Source organism: Pogona vitticeps, chromosome 9 (assembly GCF_051106095.1).
Source record: "Pogona vitticeps strain Pit_001003342236 chromosome 9, PviZW2.1, whole genome shotgun sequence".
Classification (NCBI taxonomy): domain Eukaryota; kingdom Metazoa; phylum Chordata; class Lepidosauria; order Squamata; family Agamidae; genus Pogona; species Pogona vitticeps.
In genome coordinates, this window is record NC_135791.1 from 1,438,247 (window position 1) to 1,458,893 (window position 20,647).

The 20,647-nt window shown below is 47.2% G+C and overlaps 1 protein-coding gene across 2 annotated transcripts; it reads left to right on the forward strand.

Moving 5' to 3' along the window:
• Positions 1-970: 970 nt before the first annotated feature.
• Positions 971-19,008, forward strand: RNF19B (ring finger protein 19B). Of its 2 annotated transcripts, none has more exons than XM_072980280.2 (9): positions 971-1,956; positions 10,680-10,885; positions 11,787-11,928; positions 12,353-12,515; positions 13,016-13,130; positions 13,429-13,569; positions 14,289-14,496; positions 15,695-15,826; positions 18,203-19,008. In XM_072980280.2, exons 1-9 carry the CDS (start codon positions 1,085-1,087, stop codon positions 18,687-18,689), a joined length of 2,466 nt encoding a protein of 821 aa, XP_072836381.2. In that variant the 5' UTR covers positions 971-1,084; the 3' UTR covers positions 18,690-19,008. The 2 variants fall into 2 exon arrangements, with proteins under 2 accessions (XP_072836381.2, XP_020656253.3); XM_020800594.3 differs by having other exon boundaries at positions 977-1,956; positions 11,784-11,928.
• Positions 19,009-20,647: the final 1,639 nt, after the last annotated feature.

Sequence of the window (20,647 nt, forward strand, 5' to 3'; positions counted from 1 at the left end):
TGGTGAAGGGATGCCAGGCAGACGTCCAGGCATGAGGCATCGACTATTGACATTGTTGTTTTCTCTTCCCCCTCCGTCTCTCGCATGAAACCAACAGCACAGGGCACTTTGTCATTTTCAGGTGAGCAGGGCACAGATTTAACCCTGTGTTGCCCTGGCTCCTCTGAGTCTGAGATGCTGGGACTTGAATCCATGACCTTCTACATGCAAAGTTGTTTTTAAATTTGTAAACTGCTCAAAGTAGACCTTTTGGTCTAGATGGGCGGGATAGAAATCCAATCAATCAATCAATCAATCAATCAATCAAGGAAGGGCTCGACAGCCAAAGCATCTCTGCAGGCGTTCAGAAATTATCCAGGTGCAAAGGCCAGGCACGACCATAAAGCAACTCTGCACGTGTTCAGAAGTCCTCTAGGTGCAAAGCCTCCGCACGGCAGCAACGCAACTCTGCGGATGGGCAGAAACACTGTTTCCCAAGACAGGGAGGGGTAATTTGCACGACAGGATCTGGCTTCAGCTCCCCCTTCCGCCGCCCCCCCTTTTGCCTTTTGTGCACCGACTCCCTGCCTGCAGATCTACGTGCATGACACGCACATCGGCATTAAAAAAGAAATAAAGAACGCCGCGCGATCCAGCGACGCCCGTGTAACGGATCCCTGGGACAACGCGTTGCTCCTACTCTCCCCCTCCCGTCTCTTCTTTCCCCGTGACGCATGCGCATCGGGCAAGGCAGGGACCGAAGCCGTGGGGAGGAAGAGAAGGGGAGGAGCCAAGGAGAAGGCGTGCATGGTCGTCGCCGCCGCCGCCGCCGCCGCTGCTGCTGCTGCGCCTGCGCGGGGGAGGAAGGAGAGGGGCGGGAGGCCGTGGGGTCCCCTCCTCTCCGCGGCGGCCGGCTAGTCAGTCAGTCAGTGGGTCGGCTGTCAGTCAGTCGGCCGGCCTGCGCATGCGCGCGCCGCTCTCTCTTCCCCCTCCCCTCCGGTTTTCCCTCAGAGGCGGCTCGGGCGGGCGGGCGAGAAAGCGGGAGGCGCCGCCGCTCCTGCTGCTCCTCCGTCCCCCGTCCGTCCGTCCGTCCGTCTCTCCCCTGATGGGTTCCGAGAAGGACTCCGAGTCGCCGCGCTCCACCTCCATCCACGCCGCCGCCCCGCCGGCCAAATGCCCCAAGAGCGGCGGCGGAGGCGGCGGCGGCGGCCCCGGAGGAGGCGGAGGCCCCGGAGGCGCCCCCAGCCACAGTAGCCGGGCCCGCCGGCGCCTCCTCAGCTTCCAGAGCGTCTTCTCGGCCGCCGCCTCCGCCGCCTCGGCCTCGGCCTCCGGAGCAGGGGCTAGGAGGCGGCGGCGGGCGGCCAAAGCCAAGGCCAAGCCGGAGCCTCCGCCGCCACCGCCTCCGCCTCAGCAGGCCGCCCCGGAGCCGCCTCAGCCTCAGCCGCCGCCTGAGGAGAAGGAGGAGGCGGAGAAGGAGGAAGAGGAAGGCGGCGAGGCCGAGAAGACGAAGAATAAGAAGAAGGCGACGCCGGGGGTGGTGGCGGCGGCGGGGGGCGCCGGGGAAGGGCCCGCTCCGCCGCCCTCCTTCCCTTCCTCCTCCTTCTCGGCCGAGGCGGAGGAAGGCGAGGAGTCTCCTTCATCATCATCTTCCTCCTCCTCTTCCTCCTCCTCCTCGGGCCCGGCGGAGCTGGAGTGCCCGCTGTGCCTGGTGCGCCAGCCGGCGGGCAACGCGCCGCGCCTCCTCTCGTGCCCGCACCGCTCGTGCCGGGCTTGCCTCCGGCAGTACCTGCGCATCGAGATCACCGAGTCCCGCGTCAACATCAGCTGCCCCGAGTGCAGCGAGCGCCTCAACCCGGCCGACATCCGCCTCCTCCTGCGCGACTCCCCGCAACTGGTCGCCAAGTACGAGGAGTTCATGCTCCGCCGCTGCCTGGCCGCCGACCCCGATTGCCGGTGGTGCCCGGCCCCGGACTGCGGGTGAGCGAGTCAGCGAGCGAGCAGCCAGCCAGCCAGCCAGCCGGGGGTACAATAAGGAGGGATCGTGGGGTATGAGGGATGAAGGGGGATCGGCGGGGATAAGGGACGGTCGGATGTGGCGGATCGTGGGCTATGAGGGATATGGTGGGGGGGGGGGAATCAACAGGTGCAAGGGAATCTTGGGTATAGAGAGTGCTTCCAGAAGTCTTCTGCAACACTTACCACATGCCCCCCTAGGCCCCGGGACTGCAGGGATTGTCAGGTATCAGGGATTGTGGGATGGGCAAGGGGTTGTTTCCAGAAGGCTTACTTTTGCAACCCTTACTACACATCCTAGGCCATGGACTGCACAGATTGTGGGGTATAGGAGATCATGGGGGTCTTTGCAACCCATACTTTACAGAGCATCTTGCTCCAGTGTCCACTGCCCACCCCCATCTTGCTCCAGTGTCCACTGCCCACCCCCATCTTGCTCCAGTGTCCACTGCCTACCCCATCCTCTGGCTAACCACCCTGAGAGAGGCCCATAAATCTAGGAGAGAGAGGGCCTTCTTCAAGGTGGCCCCATCTTTGGGGAATCAGCTCCTGGAGGAGCTTCACCTGGCCTCCTCCCAAGCTATATTTAAGAGGAGACTGAAGACATGGCTCTTCAGGGAGGCCTTCCACTACAACCCTAGTTGAGGCACTTATACCTTTCTGTTCAGTTATTTGTTATTTTGTATTTTTATTATTTTTTTCTGTTTTAGGCAGCTTTATTAATGCTCTGCCCCCCTCTATTTTTATATGGGTAGGTTGTTCATGGTTTTATCATTCTGTATTCTATGCAAATTGCCCAGAGTAGTGCTGTGGCACTAATGGGTGCAGTAGACTAAATTGAAATATTAATACCAGACACCCTTAAGAGGTAGGCTAGCCTGGATTTCACCCACACAGATAATACACACAGTGCACACGAAGCCAGCAGTTAAAGTGAGCCTGCCAGCTCTTCCTGATGCTTTTATGGCTTTTCAAAGTTGCTCTCGTGGATGGAGTGGGGGACAAGGACTCAGGAGACCATGGAAACTCACAGGGATGGATAGCAATGATTAAAACACTTGAACCTCTTTCACACCTTGAAAGAAACAACTAGGGTCACCCTAAGGCAGAAGTGACTGGATGGCATGTAAGACATTTTGCAGTTGTTTTAAGATGTCTCTGTGAGTTAGGCAACTGGCTGCACAGCTAGGGTTTGGGGGGAGTTTGATTCCCCACTAGGCAACCCAAAAAAAGTCAGCTTGTGTTGCCTTGGGCAAAACTGCACAGTCCCAGGGCACCCCCCAGCAGAAAGGACTATTAAATTACTCATGAGTATTTTCTACCTGGAAAAATCCTGAAAAGGTTGTGATGAGTCAGAATTGACTTGGTGGCACATGATTAAACTGACTTGATAGCTCAGTGGTTTAGGTATTTGGCTGCAGAGCCAAACATTGGGAGTTCAGTTCCCCCACTGTGCCTCCCTGTGAGTAAGAGCCAGCCTTTGTATGAAGTGTACCAAGTGTTCATTATTATTGCTCTCTTCCCACTGTCATTCTCCACAAGAAAATGCAACTCCATGTTCGCTTGCACTGCTGAGAGTTTTTTTATTGACTAAGCCTTCCAGGGTGATGTATATGCACGCTGCTTTATGCAGAAAAGATACAAAATGTGACTTGCTACTGGGCAGATTTAAACTTGTGTATAAGTCATGGTATTTGTTTCCTTATCCATTTCCCTTGCATATCTTATTTAAATACTAATGTCTACTTGGGACTGGAATTAGTGTTGGAAAGAAGAGAGAGAGAGAGAGATGATCCTCAGAAGTTACCATTAGTAATCATAAGTAAAACTGTATATTTTGCAGAATGGAACTCATGTACTCTGATCAGATATTGACTTGGCTTTTGGGTTCTGCTTATTTCTCTTTTCCTGAGAAGTCTGTTTTTGAAACGCGGGTCTTTCCCAGTTTGCAAGAACTGTTGAATCATTGTGATTCAGCCTTTGGTTAACGGCCCATCCCTTGATAATAGTCAAAATGAGATGATAAACTAACACAGCTCCCCTTTTTTCACTTTCACTTCTGTTTTCTTGTAAATCAGCCTCCTCAAAGTTTCTCTGATGCAACATAGAGAATACAAGGGAGGAGCTATCACAGGTTCTTCATCATTTGTGTATCAAACATGAAACTTGGGTGTGGAAGTGGTGCATTAAAAGTATTCCTGGGGTTATAGTGTTGATATTGCTTCACCTTCTGCAGATTCCTGTCAGGCATACTTTCTGTTAGGGAACATTTGTATTGGGCAGCCTAAAGGTACACTTCCTCATGAGAGTATTGTGTTTAATTCTGACATTTCCATCACCTCATGGTACTGGAGATCAAACTTGAAACTAGACAAGAGTATTCCACCCCAAATCTAGTGCCACAAAATACTATAGGAGAAAGTTCCTGCTTTATTAAATTAGCTAGAATAGGGTAATCATATACCATAGTCATAGACTGGATATCAAACTAGTTAGTGCAATACTGCGGCCTTGTATAAGCATATCCAGCTTGTTTGTGTTAATACTACTGCTATGGTAACATTCTGAAGATTAGTATGTGTTTTTAGCTTTTAGTAAGATAAAAAGTATCCCATCTGGTCAGTCTGTTTTGTGAGTGTACCCATTCAAAAGATGTTATACTGTATATTGTACGCTAGAACAACAAATATAATATGCTACACTATCAGTGCAGTATAATAATCATGTGGCATCAAGGGTTTTCAGGGTTATACATTGAAAAAAAGCTGTAGCACTGTGTACTCTTTCGTAAGCCAAGGAGGTTGATCTCACAAATATTTCAAGGAAGGAGGGTTTTTTTTTAAAAAAAAAGAATTGTGTGTTGCATTGGATGTAGGGTCTAAATCAGACTAGTGGGGCTCTCCTGGTGTCATCACATGGCAAGTCCTGGCATTCCCTGCCTTTGGCTAGGCTGGCCCCAGCTGCTTGGGGAAGAGCATTAGCCCAGCTACCTAGGGGTAGCAACACATTCCCTGCCTTTGGCCTCAACAGGAAATACACGGGCTTACAGATATCTAGAAAAGACACTGCAGGCATGATTCTTTCATATTATTTTGCATCACAATGGGAGAATTGGTGTGTTAAAAAAAGCCCCAAGAACATAGATAATGATGAGTATCCTCATAGTGTGATGGGCCACTTTCAGGTGTTGCTGGTCTCCAGTCCCCAGCATTCTTCACTGTTGGCTATGCTGATGAGGGATGATTGGAGTGGCAAACCTACACCATCCGTCCACTTCTTCTCTACAGTAATAATGGGGAGGGATGTACAGCAAGTAGTGTTGCTCTGTATGTAATACAGGAGATAGAATGGACTGAACTAGAAATGTTAGACAGGCTGACCCCATGCTATTGTTATGTGTGATGACATCACACAGTTCTAGAGAACATAGCCCTGTGTGAGGAAAGGAGAAGAAACTTTTCTGTAGAGAGGAAAGTGGAACAAAGGATCTTGAAAGCAGAAGGTGGGAAAGTGAAATCTTCCCCAAGTGGTTGGGAATTATTCAAGCTTGTGTTTTCTCTGCTTGCTTTTTGGTGGCCCTTGTATCCTGTCTTTCCTCTCATGATGCCAAGGTGGCATATAATAAGGCCATCCTCTTCTATGCTGTATCTTTGCAACAGTGCTGGGAATGAGGTCAGGCAGAGAGACCGGGACAGGCCCAAGATCACTCTGAGAAATCGCCAGTGGTGATTTGAACCCAGGTCTCTTCCTCCACAGAACTTCATCTAGCATGCATGTTGTATGTCAGGAAATACAAATGTTACAAGAATGTGATGGAAGCTGTTAGAGAGGGGTTGGAAAAGGGCGTTTAAGATGTATTAGAATATTAAGGAAGGACAAGGAGATTGCAGGGAAGCTAAATCCATCCTCGTTGCCTGTTTTCCCTGCAGAAGATGGGCAGGCATCCATGTCCAAGGGGAGATTTCCAGGTGAGGCGCATGGAGAGATGGCCAGGAGTGGAGACAAGAGAGGAGGCTTAGATCTTTCCAGTAGATCACAAACAGAGCAATCATCACCATGTCCAGATGGTATCTATCTGAGGGTTTTTGAAAAAACTTCAGTGTGAAATGGCTGATCTTCCGCTAAACAATTGGAACATGTTTGTAAGCTGAGTCACTGTGTCAGACGTGTGGTCAGCATCAACGTGGGTGGTGGGTCCAGGAAATAACAGACTGACTGGCTAGCTTGTTGTGGGTAAGTGGTTGGAAACTGTTCCGGCAAGTAAATTTCCCCTCTAAAACAGGCATTGTGATGTAACAGCTGCTGGGTAACTTGGTAGTTTAGGTCTCTGGCTGCTGGACCAAAGGTTGGGAGTTCAATTCCCCATTGTTCCTCTTTGATGGGGCCTGGACTTTAATAATAATAATAATAATAATAATAATAATAATAATAATAATAATAATAATAATAATAATAATAATAATAATAATAATAATAATAATAATAATAATAATAATAATAATAATCTATCAGTGTATCCATTGCTGATGAATGGAAGTGAAGGGAGGACGTTGTTACCCTTGCAGTGCTTTGTAAGCATCTCATAGGAAGCTGGCTTGCTACCATGTCAGCAGAATCCTTGCCTAGATAGGTCTGGTTTGGCCAGCAGGACTCGTGTTCTTAAGAAGCCTACTGTGAAGTATGTGCTCTGGTGGATAGTTGTCAAGTGTTTACTGAAAAAAATGGCATGCCGTGCCAGTATAGATTGGTTGACTGGTACCTGCTAGCTGATTTTGTAGTTTCAGAAAGGCATTTGGTTTCATTTTCTGCTTCTGACTACTTATGCAGAACCTCTGCCTTTATAGATGAGTTTCTCTGTAAAGGTTACAGTAAAAGCAGCATCTTAGAGGCGTTGCATGTAGCATACTGAGAGCTTCAGCATCCCGCCCATGCTCTAAGCATCTTCATAAATTGGCAAGCTTAGCTATTCCGCCTAGAGAGGTGAACTGCAGACATAACACAAATGTGTTTCCATGGTAATGCTGGTCTTCTGGTGCACAGTTAGATCTGCATACAAACCTAGAATTACCTTTTCCGCTGTAGTCAGTCCATGCTGCCTGCTTTCTCGCAGGTGTTGCGTTCTTTTTCTCTCTCAGGGACTTGAGGGAAACCTTAGGGCAGTAACAGGAACAATTATATTGTGTTTTTAGAACTGAATGAGGAGAGGAGCATATGCACAAGATGTGGCATTTCTTCAGCTCTCAAGTCAACCAATAGGACTGAAAGGTAGCCAGCACCTTAAAAGCTGAAACCTGAGTGCAAACATCACCAGATATACGGAGTGTGTTCTTTTGAGTGTGGATGTACTCTAACTAAAACTGTGCCATCAAGAGAGGCATTGATATACTTAGGGACACGCTGAGGTTTACACAGAAATTGCCAAGAGGGGGAAAAATCCTGAGTGGAGAGGTGGGAGGATCTAGAACAGCCACACAAAGGCAGAATAATGCTGGCTGACTGTAGAATGCTGGCTGACTGTTGAATGGGGGAGGATGGAAGACAAGGGAAGGAAGCCGGGTAGAATCTGGAGTAAATGTGCTCCATGAGGCTGCGTTTTCTGTGCTGCCCTGCCCTACTGATGGGTCCCCCTCTAAAGCCTGGCATTTGCAGCCGCAGCAGCAAAAAAGAGCTGCAGGTCAGCTACTGCTGTGCTTGAGGTGCTCTCAAGAAAGGTCTGGGTTGAAACTGGCGGAGTGGGTCAACTCTAAATCAAGGTAGTGTGGCCTCTGTAGGTGTCGTCTGTTGAACCCCCCCCCCCTGGTATTATGGGCAGCCTGTTCGCAGGCAAACCATGAGAGGATTTAATGTAGGCTTGAGAATGCATTCTTGACTTCTGCTGCTTAAGACTGGAAGGTATGCTGTTCATACTGTGTCCGTGAGCCTGCTGCTGTCAGCTGTCCTTTTAACTCTGCATGTGAAATACAATACTTGTAGGGCAGCAGTTGTCTTGCAGATATTAATGGACCGAGATGTCTAGGAGAGCTTAGTTCCCTAGAAGGAACTCTGATTACAAGTGTTGCGATATCCCTGTGCCTCTTTCTCCACCTGTCAGGAGATGATCAGGCTTACAGGAAGGCAGGTAGGCCATATTAATTCCACAACAGCAGCAGCAGCAGCATCTGCTTACGGATGGCACACCTGCAGTTTCTCTCGGAAGCAGGCGCAGTTCATGGAAGTGGGGTCTGTTAAGACAGGCTGTTAAAAAGAAATGCAGATCCCGCAGCTTGAATAAATTGTGTTAAATTGGGTACAGTGCCAGTAAATTAAACATTTCATGTTGTTTCTGTTTCAAAGCTCCTCCTTTCTGCAGAATTGGACTGGGCGGGAAGAGGAGAGCTTTTCAGAGTTTTGACATGTGCTGGAAGGGGCAGCGAACAGAAATTGCAGGAAGGATGGAGTGTTGTGCCCCTTGGCATTCAAAACCATTTCTGACCAAGCTGGTATTTTTGAAGTATTTTCCTAGACATTGTACTTAACATTTTCTCTGTAACGTGGCTTAAAATTAATAATCAAAAGTAGGAAGGGATCTGTGGTTGGAGAAAGGTACTAACTTCTGCTTTCATTTATTTCTGTATCGTCTTGTTTCAACATGATTGTTCTTGTTGGGTGCAGGTTCTTATATTTATATATTGATAAGAGTTGGGAGTGGTCACTGAGATAAAGTCTAAAGTTAAAACCTAATAGTTCTTACTGGCATCCCTTTTAAGCACTGAGTGTTTTTGCATGCCGGAAATACAGAACAGTTGTATGAAAGACAAATTTGTATCTTTCACCCTTTTCTTGGTAGGCAGGCCTACAATGCTCTGCCCTTAATACCTATGTTGTGCTTGGGCAGAATATGGAGCTCTCTGAGCACCCACAGGATGTGAATCATGCCGTCACTGAGCTTTCATGTTGGCGTGTCTCAAAAACAGTCACAAGATGTGAATTGCATGAGCACTAAAACTCAGAAGGGTTGGTAGGGTTAATCTTTCCTCTCTGGCACCCTCACCGGAATTTCTTCAGCTTTGCCCCCTTGTTCTCTGGTGCCAAGTGGGAACCATCAACATAGCAGTGTAATAGCATTTATTTATTCATGGCTTTTCATGGGACAGTGCCTCTTCTAGGCAACTTACACATATGGTAGAGTAAACCATTAAAACAGCGAAGAAGATTGAAAATCAAACAGTAAATAGTTTAACCTTTTCTTCAGTCTCATGCAAATCTAAAAAGTAACATGACTCTTCTTCATAAAGCCACCCAGCTAGAAATGAAAACTCAGTGAATCCCCATGATCCTTGAAAAGGTTATTCCTAAAGAACCTGGCCACGGCGGTGTATTCACAAGAGGGAGTTCCAGAGCTTGGAGGCCTCACTGAAAAGGCCCCTTTGCATTCTGCCCATTGATTTAACTTATGTCAGTGACAGTTCTTTAAATAACTGAGTCTTGGATCTTTTAAACTTTAAAGGTCACCTTGGATGAGGCCCAGAAATGAGCTGGTAACCAGTATAGCTGGTACCGTATCAACTTCTGCAGGAAGCCGGATGGTTGTATTTTGCATCCATTGAAATCCCTCCATTGTTTCTAGTGCCTTTCACTGTGGAGAGAACACATAGCAGTCATCTAGTCTAGCAGTTCTTTATCTCTGTCAGGAGAGGCAAGGTCTGTCTTCTCTTAGAGTTCTGCCTGGCAGATCAGCCTGAGCTTGATCAGAACCACTCCCAGCCATCCCCACCCTCGGTCTTTTCATAAACTGGCGCTATGCTTGATCTTTGGGCTGGGAAAATCTGCCCCACCCACTCATAAGATTTTAGAAAAAAATACCGTGATGTGGATTATAGAAGATTTATGAGACTTGTTCACAAGTACTGTAGGGAATCTCAACACCTCAGGCTTTACATGCAGGAAGTAGTAAAGACTGAGCCCTTAGCCAGGTGGGTGGCCAGTGATGTGGCAGGTTTGCTGCTTTGAGAAAGGGAAGGAGGAAGATGAATTCTGCTCTCTCTTACCCTAAGTTAGAAGAGTTTAATATTTAAAGAATCAGTATCCTTAAAACTTTAAGCATTTTGTAATTGATCAACAAAAATATGCACTTGATTTTGTGACCCTGCATGTTGAAAACAGAGGGGTTTCATTAACTGGGTCCAGTTCCTCTTTGTGTGTGTGTGTGTGTTTGTTTGTTTGTGTGTGTATGTGTGTGTGTTGGCAAATTTTTATAGAGAGATGTCTAAGGGGCTGGGCGATTTATTTTTTGTTGTGCTGTGCTTGAAAAGGTTTTCTTTGTTAACGGATCAGGGTGATGTGTTCATCTCCAAAGTACAAACTCCAAGCCCTTAAGGGAGGTGGGAGGCCTGAATTGACTATAACAGGCGTTACACATTCAGAAACCTCATGGTGTTTTTCAGATCTGTCTGTCAGTGCTTCTCCCCCTCCCCGTGGCAAGATGTTAATTATTACTGAAGTCAAGTTATACATGTATGCAGCATGGAAGTAATTACTTGTGTTTCTAACTAAATACATGTTATGTTACCAGTCTGTACGAGATTTCACTGGAGAAAAATATGCTGTCTAGAAATACATTGTCTCCCATTGACAATACAAACACACTCTGTCCTCCCGTATGCTTTTGCCTTGTTAACTTTTCTTTCCACTTGCTTTCTTCCCTTCAGTTATGCGGTGATTGCCTATGGATGTGCCAGTTGCCCCAAACTGACCTGCGAGAGAGAAGGCTGCCAGACAGAATTTTGTTATCATTGCAAGCAGATATGGCATCCAAACCAAACTTGCGACATGGCCCGCCAGCAGAGAGCACAAACTCTGCGGGTACGGACGAAGCACACTTCAGGCCTCAGTTATGGACAGGAATCTGGCCCGGGTAGGTGTTTGTAGGCCTCTTAATAGTTGTTCTTGTCATTCTTTCTGGATGTCTGGGAGAGAAAAATTAGAGAGATATCTCCTGTTTATGGTGCAGGTAGTGCTAGGATCAAGGTGCAGATAGCCAAATCACAAACCCCAGGCCAGTCATGGCTGTGTCAGACATCTCTGGCCACAGTAAAGTTTCATGATCTGGGCACATTTTGTGGGCTGTGAGTTAGTAGCCATATTGGGATGTCATAAAGAAGTGTGGGATATGAACAGATTTTCTTCTTTAAGATTCTTTTTTAAGACTTGCATCCATTTAGGATAGTGGTGTAATAAAAAGGAAATTGTGTCAACATTAGGGCAGTTATTCATCTTTGCTCTCCTTTTTTAAACTAAAAATCCTGAATCCCAACTTCCATGGAACAGGGTCAGAATTCAAATGCCGTGAAGAAAAGCCCCTGTGTCTCAAAGGCATATGCTGAAATCCTGTTGCTTAGCTAGCAAGTCACAACAAGGGTGCGCCCATTGAGGGAATGAATGAACGAATGAACCCCCACAGGTTTAGTGTGCCTCCTCCAGTTGTGACTTACGGGGCTAAGCAAGAGGATCACAGCCATTGTTTGGTGTTTTAAAGCGGTGAGGTGCTCCTTGTTATAATTGACTCTCAGCTGCTTGGCTTAGTGCTGTGCTGATGATGTTCTAGACCTCCAGTTTCTGCTACTTTTGATATTGTCAACAGGGAGGAAGTCTAAAAGTCCCAACCTCGGCTATTTACGGATTGCCAATTCTCAGGGTGCTGGCTTGGGGGAGGAGGGATCTTCTTTCTTAGAATTCTCTAACTTTCAGCTCCAGCAAGGAATTCCTTTCAGGAAGATGCAGAAGCTGATGAGTTTCTCTTCTTTCTTCCACAGCAGATGACATCAAGCCATGTCCCCGTTGCAGTGCCTACATCATCAAAATGAACGACGGCAGCTGTAATCACATGACCTGTGCGGTATGCGGCTGCGAGTTCTGCTGGTTGTGTATGAAGGAAATCTCGGACTTGCATTACCTCAGGTAGGTAAGCAGGGCAGGCGTCCTCCGCTCGCTCTGCCTTCTTTGGCTGTCTTTGCTTGGACACCCACGGCCCTCTCTTAGGCGAAGTGTCCCGCCTCTTGTGTGCGCAAAGTGAACAGGCAGTCACTCCGTTTTAATCCCGAATCTGGCGGGGAGAGACAGAAAAACTGGGTGGGAAGTGTTGATGGCTGAGGAGCACCACTTGGGTCCTGCAGCAGTTCACAAATCAGGATGGGGCCACTCTTCCGCTGAGCAACCCCCCACCCTCCACCCTCCACCCCCGGTTCCTGCAGTGACCCATTTGCAGCTTGGCAGAAGGTTTTGCTAGGAGTGGCATCGGCAGACCTCCCCCTCCCTCCCCCGTCCCCCCCCCCCCACTTTGGAATTCTATTCTCCTGAGGGCCATCTGTAACATCTCTTGCAGCCCTTCCGGTTGCACCTTCTGGGGGAAGAAGCCATGGAGCCGTAAAAAGAAGATTCTCTGGCAGCTTGGGACACTGATAGGTGCCCCAGTGGGCATTTCCCTCATTGCGGGCATCGCCATTCCAGCCATGGTCATTGGCATTCCTGTGTACGTTGGGAGAAAGGTAAGCATGAGCTGCAGATGATGAAACTGACACAGCCTGAAACTTGGGGAGGGGAAGAATCCCTGCAAATGGCCCCGGGAGCTCAGAAATAACGATATGGGCAGCTGTTGTAACAGGGATGAAGGCAGCTTAGTTCTAATGAAAAGTGCTGCATTAAGAAACCCTGGATTAGCGATCCTTCCTGAGGACAGCTCTGGGGGCGGGTACTGTGGGTTGACTACCGCTTGCACATACAGAGTATAATTGTTTAAAAAGAACCATCCTTTGGACTTTCCCATGCCCATAAATCTTCTTGTCTCTGGCTTGCTTTTTGGCCATCTGAGCAGCTTGGGACAAATAGAAAATCCTGGCTCTTCGGAAATGTTCGTTCATTTGTTCCTTTTTTTAATTGGAAGAAAAGGTGTTGTAAGGTGTTCAGAGCAGCTGAAGCAGCATCTTATGGAGTGATTTTCTTTTCCTGATTGAATTGCCGGTTGTAGCTTTGATTCTTCTTATGCCAGATTCACAGCAGATATGAAGGGAAGAAAACCTCCAAGCACAAGAGAAACCTGGCTATCACCGGGGGTGTTACTTTGTCTGTGATTGCGTCGCCTGTCATTGCTGCTGTCAGCGTCGGTAAGTAAAGAGGGCCGTCTTCTCAAGGGCATACGAGATGGGCCCGTGTTTTGGCTCTTACTTTAATATGACAGTGATTCTAAGGTTGTTCTTTCTCTAGGCGGTCACTTCTGTTTAAAGGTGTGATACGTGCAGACTACTAACAACTGGTTTCCCTTTGTCAAGATGCATACGGCTCTTGATATCTCCTCCAGAACTTTGATATCAGTAGTTAGAAATATAGCCCTGACTTGGAAGAAGGTTCGTGAGCTTTCAGGATCCAGATTTCTGAGCAATATTTTCCCCTCCTCTCCTTCAGGTATTGGAGTCCCCATTATGTTGGCCTACGTCTATGGAGTTGTGCCGATTTCTTTATGCCGAGGTGGTGGCTGTGGAGTTAGCACAGCCAATGGGAAAGGAGTTAAAATTGAGTTTGATGAGGATGATGGGCCAATTACAGGTAAGGAAGTCATCCTTTGTCTTCTTGGTCCTAGGAAGGAATATTGGCAGGCATGGGGGCCAGGCTTGCCTGGGTTAGATCATATTCCCGGTGTGAATTTGTGAGACCATGTTGTCTGACTGCTGTGTCTGCAGCCTTCTCCTGCACATGCAGACACTTTGCAAGTCATATCTGGGCATGTCACTGCCACCATCTAATGAAGAGCAAATACTTTCATACTGGCCAGCTGTTTCAGCACCACTTTATTGCCTCTGTGTATGTAGTTTTGGCTGTGTACAGTCATGTTTAGAATTCACTAGTCAAGTCACCTTTGGTTTTATTTATTTAATTTATTTATTTATTTATTTAATTTATATGCCGCCCACACTACCCAAAGGTCTCTGGGTGGCTTACAGCATTTAAAATACAATAAAGATATGTAACAATTAAAATACAATTAAAATATATATAAAATTGCCATCAGACCCACAGCTAATATTATTTCAGTTAAAAAGCCTTCTGGAACAGGAAGGTTTTGACCTGGCGCCGAAATGTCATCAGTGTCGGCGCCAGACGAATTTCAGTCGGGAGGGCGTTCCATAGTCTGGGGGCAGCTGCCGAAAAGGCCCTTTGTCTACAAGCCGTCCCTCTTACCTCCTTGAGGGACGGCTCTTTCGAAAGGGCCCCCGGCTAGATCTGGTTGTAAGTTCCTTCTATTGTTGCCTGTTGTTTTGGTCCAGTCGCAGATGCTTGGAGGGCTTTGAAGAACCCCAGCATTGGGGAGAGCAGCATCGAGGGCCTCACTAGTGTCCTGAGCACCAGCGGGAGCCCGACTGATGGACTCAGTGTCATGCAGGGCAACTACAGTGAGACAGCCAGCTTTGCGGCGCTCTCTGGAGGCACCTTGAGCGGAGGAGTGCTTTTGGGTGGGAAAGGAAAGTACAGCAGGTAAAAATCCTTCTGCGTCATGGTCTCTGTGAATGCGCACTGTGGGTTAGTTTTCTGTGCTTGTGCGATCTTTGGGACCTTCTGGAGCTGAAAATCAGGAGACTGTTAGAGGCCCCACCTCGTCGCGCCTCTAGCGGTCATCTGTGTGCAACATGGTGGGGTTTGGGATACACATTTGCTTCCGTTGTGCCACCCGCAGGCTGGCTTATTGCAGTGCTAGGATGCCCTCTGTTCTGCCACCGTGGTTGCCCCACAGAAGTCAGAATGAATTGGGTGCTTCATGCAGAGCTGGAAAGCTTTTTCCTCCTCCTGTCTCATGTGCCTTTTAGTACCATTATTGCACAATGACAGGAAAGCTTTCCACCTCACTCACAAGGTTACAGCACAGTGTTTTCCTCTAAACTGACCTTCCAGCCAGGTGGGGTGTGTACTTCTCCCCAGGCCTGAATTTACAGCTCAGAGTTTGACTGCAGGATGTCCAGAAACAGACAGTACACAGGAACTGTGTCAGTCATCAGCACAGACATAATCCTAAAATTGTTCAAGAGAAAAACAAGAGAAAGCCAAGCCAAGCAAATATTCAGCCAAATAAACAAGTACCGGAGAGGGGGGGGAGTTCTTTAAACCTGAGCCTAATTATTGTGATCTTAGATCATTCTTTGATACAGTGGTGCCTCGCTTAACGACATTAATTCGTTCCAGCAAAATCACTGTAGAGCAAAAACATCTTAAGCAAAATAAAAAAGCCCATTGGAATGCACTGAAAACCCCTCAATGCGTTCCAATGGGCTGAAAACTCACCGTCCAGCAAAGATCCTCCATAGGGGCGGCCATTTTCGCTGCCTGTAAAGTGAGGAATCCATCCAAAAACACAGCGGGGAGCCATTTTTAGCAGCCAGCGGCCATTTTGAAACCTGACGATCAGCTGTTTGCTGATCATTGTAAAACGAAAATCAGTTCCCGAAGCAGGGAACCGATCATTGTTAAATGAAAAAAAAAAAACCATTTAAAACAACATTTTGCGATCGCAAAAGCGATCACAAAAACCTAATCGTTACAGCAATTTCGTCGTAGAGCGGGGCAGTCGTTAAGTGAGGCACCACTGTATAACGAAGTTCTTCTGACTCAGTTTAAATGAAATTGGAGGGGACCACATCAACATAATAAACCTTTAAATTCATTCTCATGTCCTGCCCAGACTGGAAGTGCAGGCCGACGTGCAGAAAGAGATCTTCCCAAAGGACTCTGTCAGCCTTGGGGCCATCAGCGACAACGCAAGCACACGAGCCATGGCCGGCTCCATCATCAGTTCTTACAATCCCCAGGACAGGTAGGTCGATCCGGCGGTGAAGTTGCGGGGTAATTCTGATGCAGAACGATGGCTGCTTGTTTCCTCTGTGGAGCCTCGTTTTGTAAGGGGAGCTCTCCCTTGTTGGTGGCCCTTGGACAGGAGCAGAATGAGACCCGTGGACTCTCTTGAGCTGCTCTGTTCAAAGTGGTCCCCTTGGCATTAAGACGCTGTACCCGTAGGCAGCTGTCATTGTGGCCACTTTATTTTCCATTAGGATGGTTGCCATCTTAATTGCCTTTATCTCCGTGAGATACCCAGTGTGGACCCCAGGACTCAGGAGACTTGGGTTTGAATTCCTGCGTTGCCACGCAAACCCATTGGGGACTAGCATTGGCTAAACCACTCCTTAAGTATCTCTCTTCCCCAGAAAACCCTATTAGAGTCATTGTAAGTTGGTTCCGACTTGACAGCACAGAACACACGCCTATTTCTCTGAACCACGGAGCAGATTTCATAACGTGTAGTGAAAAACTAATTCAAATCTGTGAATAATGCATTGAATCTTGTTTAGTTAGATGGTATCAAGTTCACATTGTATTTGTGTGCGGGGGGGGGCAGTTTTCTTCAGCTGTCATGTGTTTGGTCAGTGAGAAGCTAGCATTTTTTGTATCATAGACTATGTGGAAAGTTTTTAGGTTCCCTTTATTCCATGAGTGAACCTGAAACGAGGAGAGGAATTCGTAGCAGTAGGTAAAAGTTCAGAAACTTGCAAAAACAAGTTATTGCATTCCTTCCATACTGATGGTCGATTTTCTGAATAGAGACGAGCTGGCGAAGTAGAAGTCTTTCTAGTTGGCCGACTCTGGTGGGTAGGCAGATGGGGACAGGGGGAGGCGTTTGTATCTGAAAGTGTGTGGCAGAGGAAACCCGTACTTCATGTGATCTATATCCTCCCTGGTCATGCATTGTATATTCTTATATATGGAATATGTTGGTGGTCAGGGACTCCACGTGATGAAAAGCATGGTGCTGTCATATGCTGACTAGAAGGCTTGAGCTGCTTCCCACAGAGGGAAGAGTACTAAACAAACTTGTACTACAGAGGCGCTCATATCTGTTCTAGACATCACTGAAGACATTAATTGCGTTTTTACTTATAACTCTGCATACTGATGGCTTGCAGAAGGGTTTTGAAATGGCTGAGGGCTGTAGTCAGAGCCTTTAAAAGTTGAGGGTCGTGGCATGCACATGTGTTTCAGTGTAGGGTTTTTCACGTTTGAGAATTTTAATTTTGCGTTGTTTGATTTAAAGTTGCTTTAAATAATTTATGTAGCCTGTGCAATATTTTATGAAGCAATGTGTAGCCTGTACAATAAATAATAAGAATAAGAATAATAAACTGCCCAGAGAGTGCTTTAAGCACTCTGGAGTGGTATATAGTTAGCACACTTTGCTTTTTGTTGTTGTTGTTGTTGTTTTAAAATTGTTTTATATAGCTCTGTGACCTGCCCTGAGTTCTATTGACATAAGTTGGCATATAAATGTTAAATAAGTAAATACATGTATAGCACATTACCAATAAATGGCCCAGGAAGGATTATATTTCTTGCTGTTTGAATCTTCCCTCAGTCTGAGGATGTCGGAATATGTCAGTCTTGGTTTTGTTGATTTCTCTGAATCTCACCATTTTTTCCACACTGTCCTGTTTTGTATTGGCTTGTAACACTTTAGTTTTCTTTCCTGCATTTAAATTCCAATACGGCTTCACACCTTTTGCCTGACATGAGCACTTAGTTATTTATAGATTTTATGTAGTATAGGCAACCTGCTGACTAAGCCATATTAGTGTTTTTCAAATGCTCCCCGCATCTGTTTGCATTTTAAAATGTGCGTATTGTTCTGTACGCACTTTGTGTCTTCAAAACAGCTTGCCAGCCTCTCAGATTCATGATGTGAGCTTGTGTGTGTGTGTGTGTGTGTGTGTGTGTGTGTGTGTGTGTGTGTGTGTGTGTGTGTGTGTGTGTGTGTGTGTGTGTGTGTGTGTGTGTGTGTGTGTGTGTGTGTGTGTGTGTGTGTGTGTGTGTGTGTGTGTGTGTTTTTTGGTCTGAAATAATCTTGCAAGGTGCAAAAGCTGCTTTTCTCACGACTCTTGAATCCAAGGAACATCTTTGTCGCCCACTTCCTTAGCCTATGTGTGGCACAGTAGATGGCATTATCTCATGTGTTTATGAAGTATCCATAATGATATATTTAATATTATAAAAGGTTTTGAAAAGCAATGTTAGTGTGGTTAGCTTGTGAAAACCATTAGGAAAGGAAGCGGCTTCTCAGTCCTCTTTAAGGGTCATGAACACAAACATTGTAGCCTGGAAAACCCTGACATTGTGGGTTTTTTCTTTTCTTTTTTTCCTGCAGGGAGTGTAACAACATGGAGATCCAGGTGGACATAGAGACCAAGCCAAGCCATTATCAACTCGTTAGTGGTAGCAGCACCGAGGATTCGCTCCATGTTCACACACAGATGGCAGAGAACGAGGAGGAAGAAGAGGAGGAGGAAGCAGAGGAGGAGCAGGAGGAGGAGGAGGAGGAGGAGGTGTGCAACCACCCCAGTTGTGAGCAGAAAGACTGTGTGGCCAGCAAAACCTGGGACATCACCCTAGCACAGCCGGAGAGCATCCGCAGTGACTTGGAGAGCTCAGACAGCCAGTCGGACGATGTGCCCGACATTACCTCGGACGAATGTGACTCCCCCTGCTGCCCCCAGACCGCCTCCTGCCTGCAAGCCCCCAACGCCAGAGGTGCTGAGAGCCCAAGTGCCCATCTTGGCCTGTGTGCCCAAGCAGAGGGGCGCCGGCCAGAGGAGACCGTCTCCACCCTGGGGTGCATCGAGGCCCGCGTATGAGGCTGTGCCCCCCCCTCGGAGGAGAGGCCCACGGATGGTCACTGCCTCCGTCCCGTGGGGTGGCCACGTCCTTGTTGGCTTTTCTTTCCGTTCCTCCCAGGTGGCTGTCTGAACCGGATGCTGGGGGAAATGGCATTTCTTACATGATAATAAACTCTTAATCTCTTTTTCTTTTCTTTTCTTATTCATTTTTTTATTTATTTATTGGTTCAAGCTCTCGGTGATGCTCTGTGAGTTGTGTAAGAGTGTGCCTAAACGTGTGCGTGTACATCGTACGCCTGAAGAACGCCTTTAATAAAGATTCCTGTTACCATTCAAAGTGTTTCCCCTTTTCTTACAATCAGCAAATTCCTTCCCTACCTTTATGGTGCATTTCTGCCTTGCTTAGATTTTAATCTTCCCATGAAACACAAGGCGGGCGAGGGTCCATGCAGCTCCTGCCGCTTTACATCCTGGGCGTGGCAGGAAGACTTTGTGTCAGCAAGAGTTGCCTGGAGGTGCTTGTATTTGCTGCCCTCCACTGGCCTTCATGGGCTCTGCGCCGTTGCCTCGTTCAGGGTTTATGAAGCAACGCGAATGTTTTGAGATCCGTGCATCGGATTGTACCTTGTATTTGACATGAAGCCATTCAATGCGGCTGTTCCATGGTGTCTCTAGGATCCCTGGTGCCCTCAGTCCCTCTGAGCTTTCCTTTTGCTCCCTTTTGACTCTTCTTGCTGTTCTCAAAATTGAGAGTGAGGTTAGAACTAGAAAATGCCTTTTGATCTATCTGGATAACTACCGTATTCTTCAACATCATTTTGCAATTATTATTTTGCATTTAGAAACACGAAGGTCTGAATGTTTCTCATAGCTTACTTTCACTGGCACCGGAACACTTTGATGTGTGGGCATTTTAAAAAGTGACTCCCCCTTGTTTTCTGAAATAGTGTAGTCCTGGAGCTATGCTGTGTATTTTGAACTTGTTCTGAATTGCTCAGAGACAAACCACGCTTCCCGTCCGCACTTCCAGCATCTTCCCAGTCTCTGCCCTCTGAGGTGCGATGTGCCCTGTAGGGTGAGGGCCGGTCCTCAGAGTGCGCCTGCACCCAGGCTCCAGACACCGTCCTCCTTGAGTGCTAGTTCCGGCTTTAGTCACATGGATGCCGCCTCCACAATACAAAATTTATGATGAAAGTGCTTTTGCAGCAAAACCTTCCTACGCTTCTATTCCTGTGGCCTTACGCAAGAGACCCAACTGTTAAATTGCCATTTGAACGTCTAAATATTTCCACGTTTGCCTTCATAATGACTTTTAGAGCACAGTCCTTAAAACAATTGCAATCAAAGAAACAGCTGTCATTATTGTTCCATTCTAAAATTCAGAAGAGGAGGAGCGATACCGAGCCAGACCAGCTTGGGAGCCCCTTCCAGTATGGAGGGGTAGCTGTTGTCTTGCTGGCTTATCAGAACAAGACTTCTGGTTTAAGGATCTGTTGAGTGATCTGTACTGTCGTGATGTCCATCTTCCTCCCCCCAAAATACACCAGCAAGGACGACGCTGGAAATCATGGACATACTGAAGTTAAAGAATGGAATATGCACAGCTGGCCTGCTGAGGAAGTAAGGCTCCCACACTGCAGCGCTGTGTTTGCCCTGCCCAAGTCAGCCTTCTGTCTCCAGCAGCGTCCACCCGCAGGGCAATGGGAAGAGAGAACTCTTCTATGGTCAGGGGGTGTTGTCTCCTCAATGTAGCTTTGTGAGCATTTGCACTTACAGGTGTTGGAAGTTTGGAGACTCGAAGGCGGAGCCAGAATATCCTCGAAGACTCATATGTTGGGCTCACAGCAGTGAAGTGAGGTTTGGCTTAGCTATGACTACACAAAAGTAGAAAGGGGAGGAGCCATCAATGCAGTTCTAAGATGATGGCGATGCACACACTTGAAATTCTAGATAAATGTTTTAGGGGTCTAGTAAAG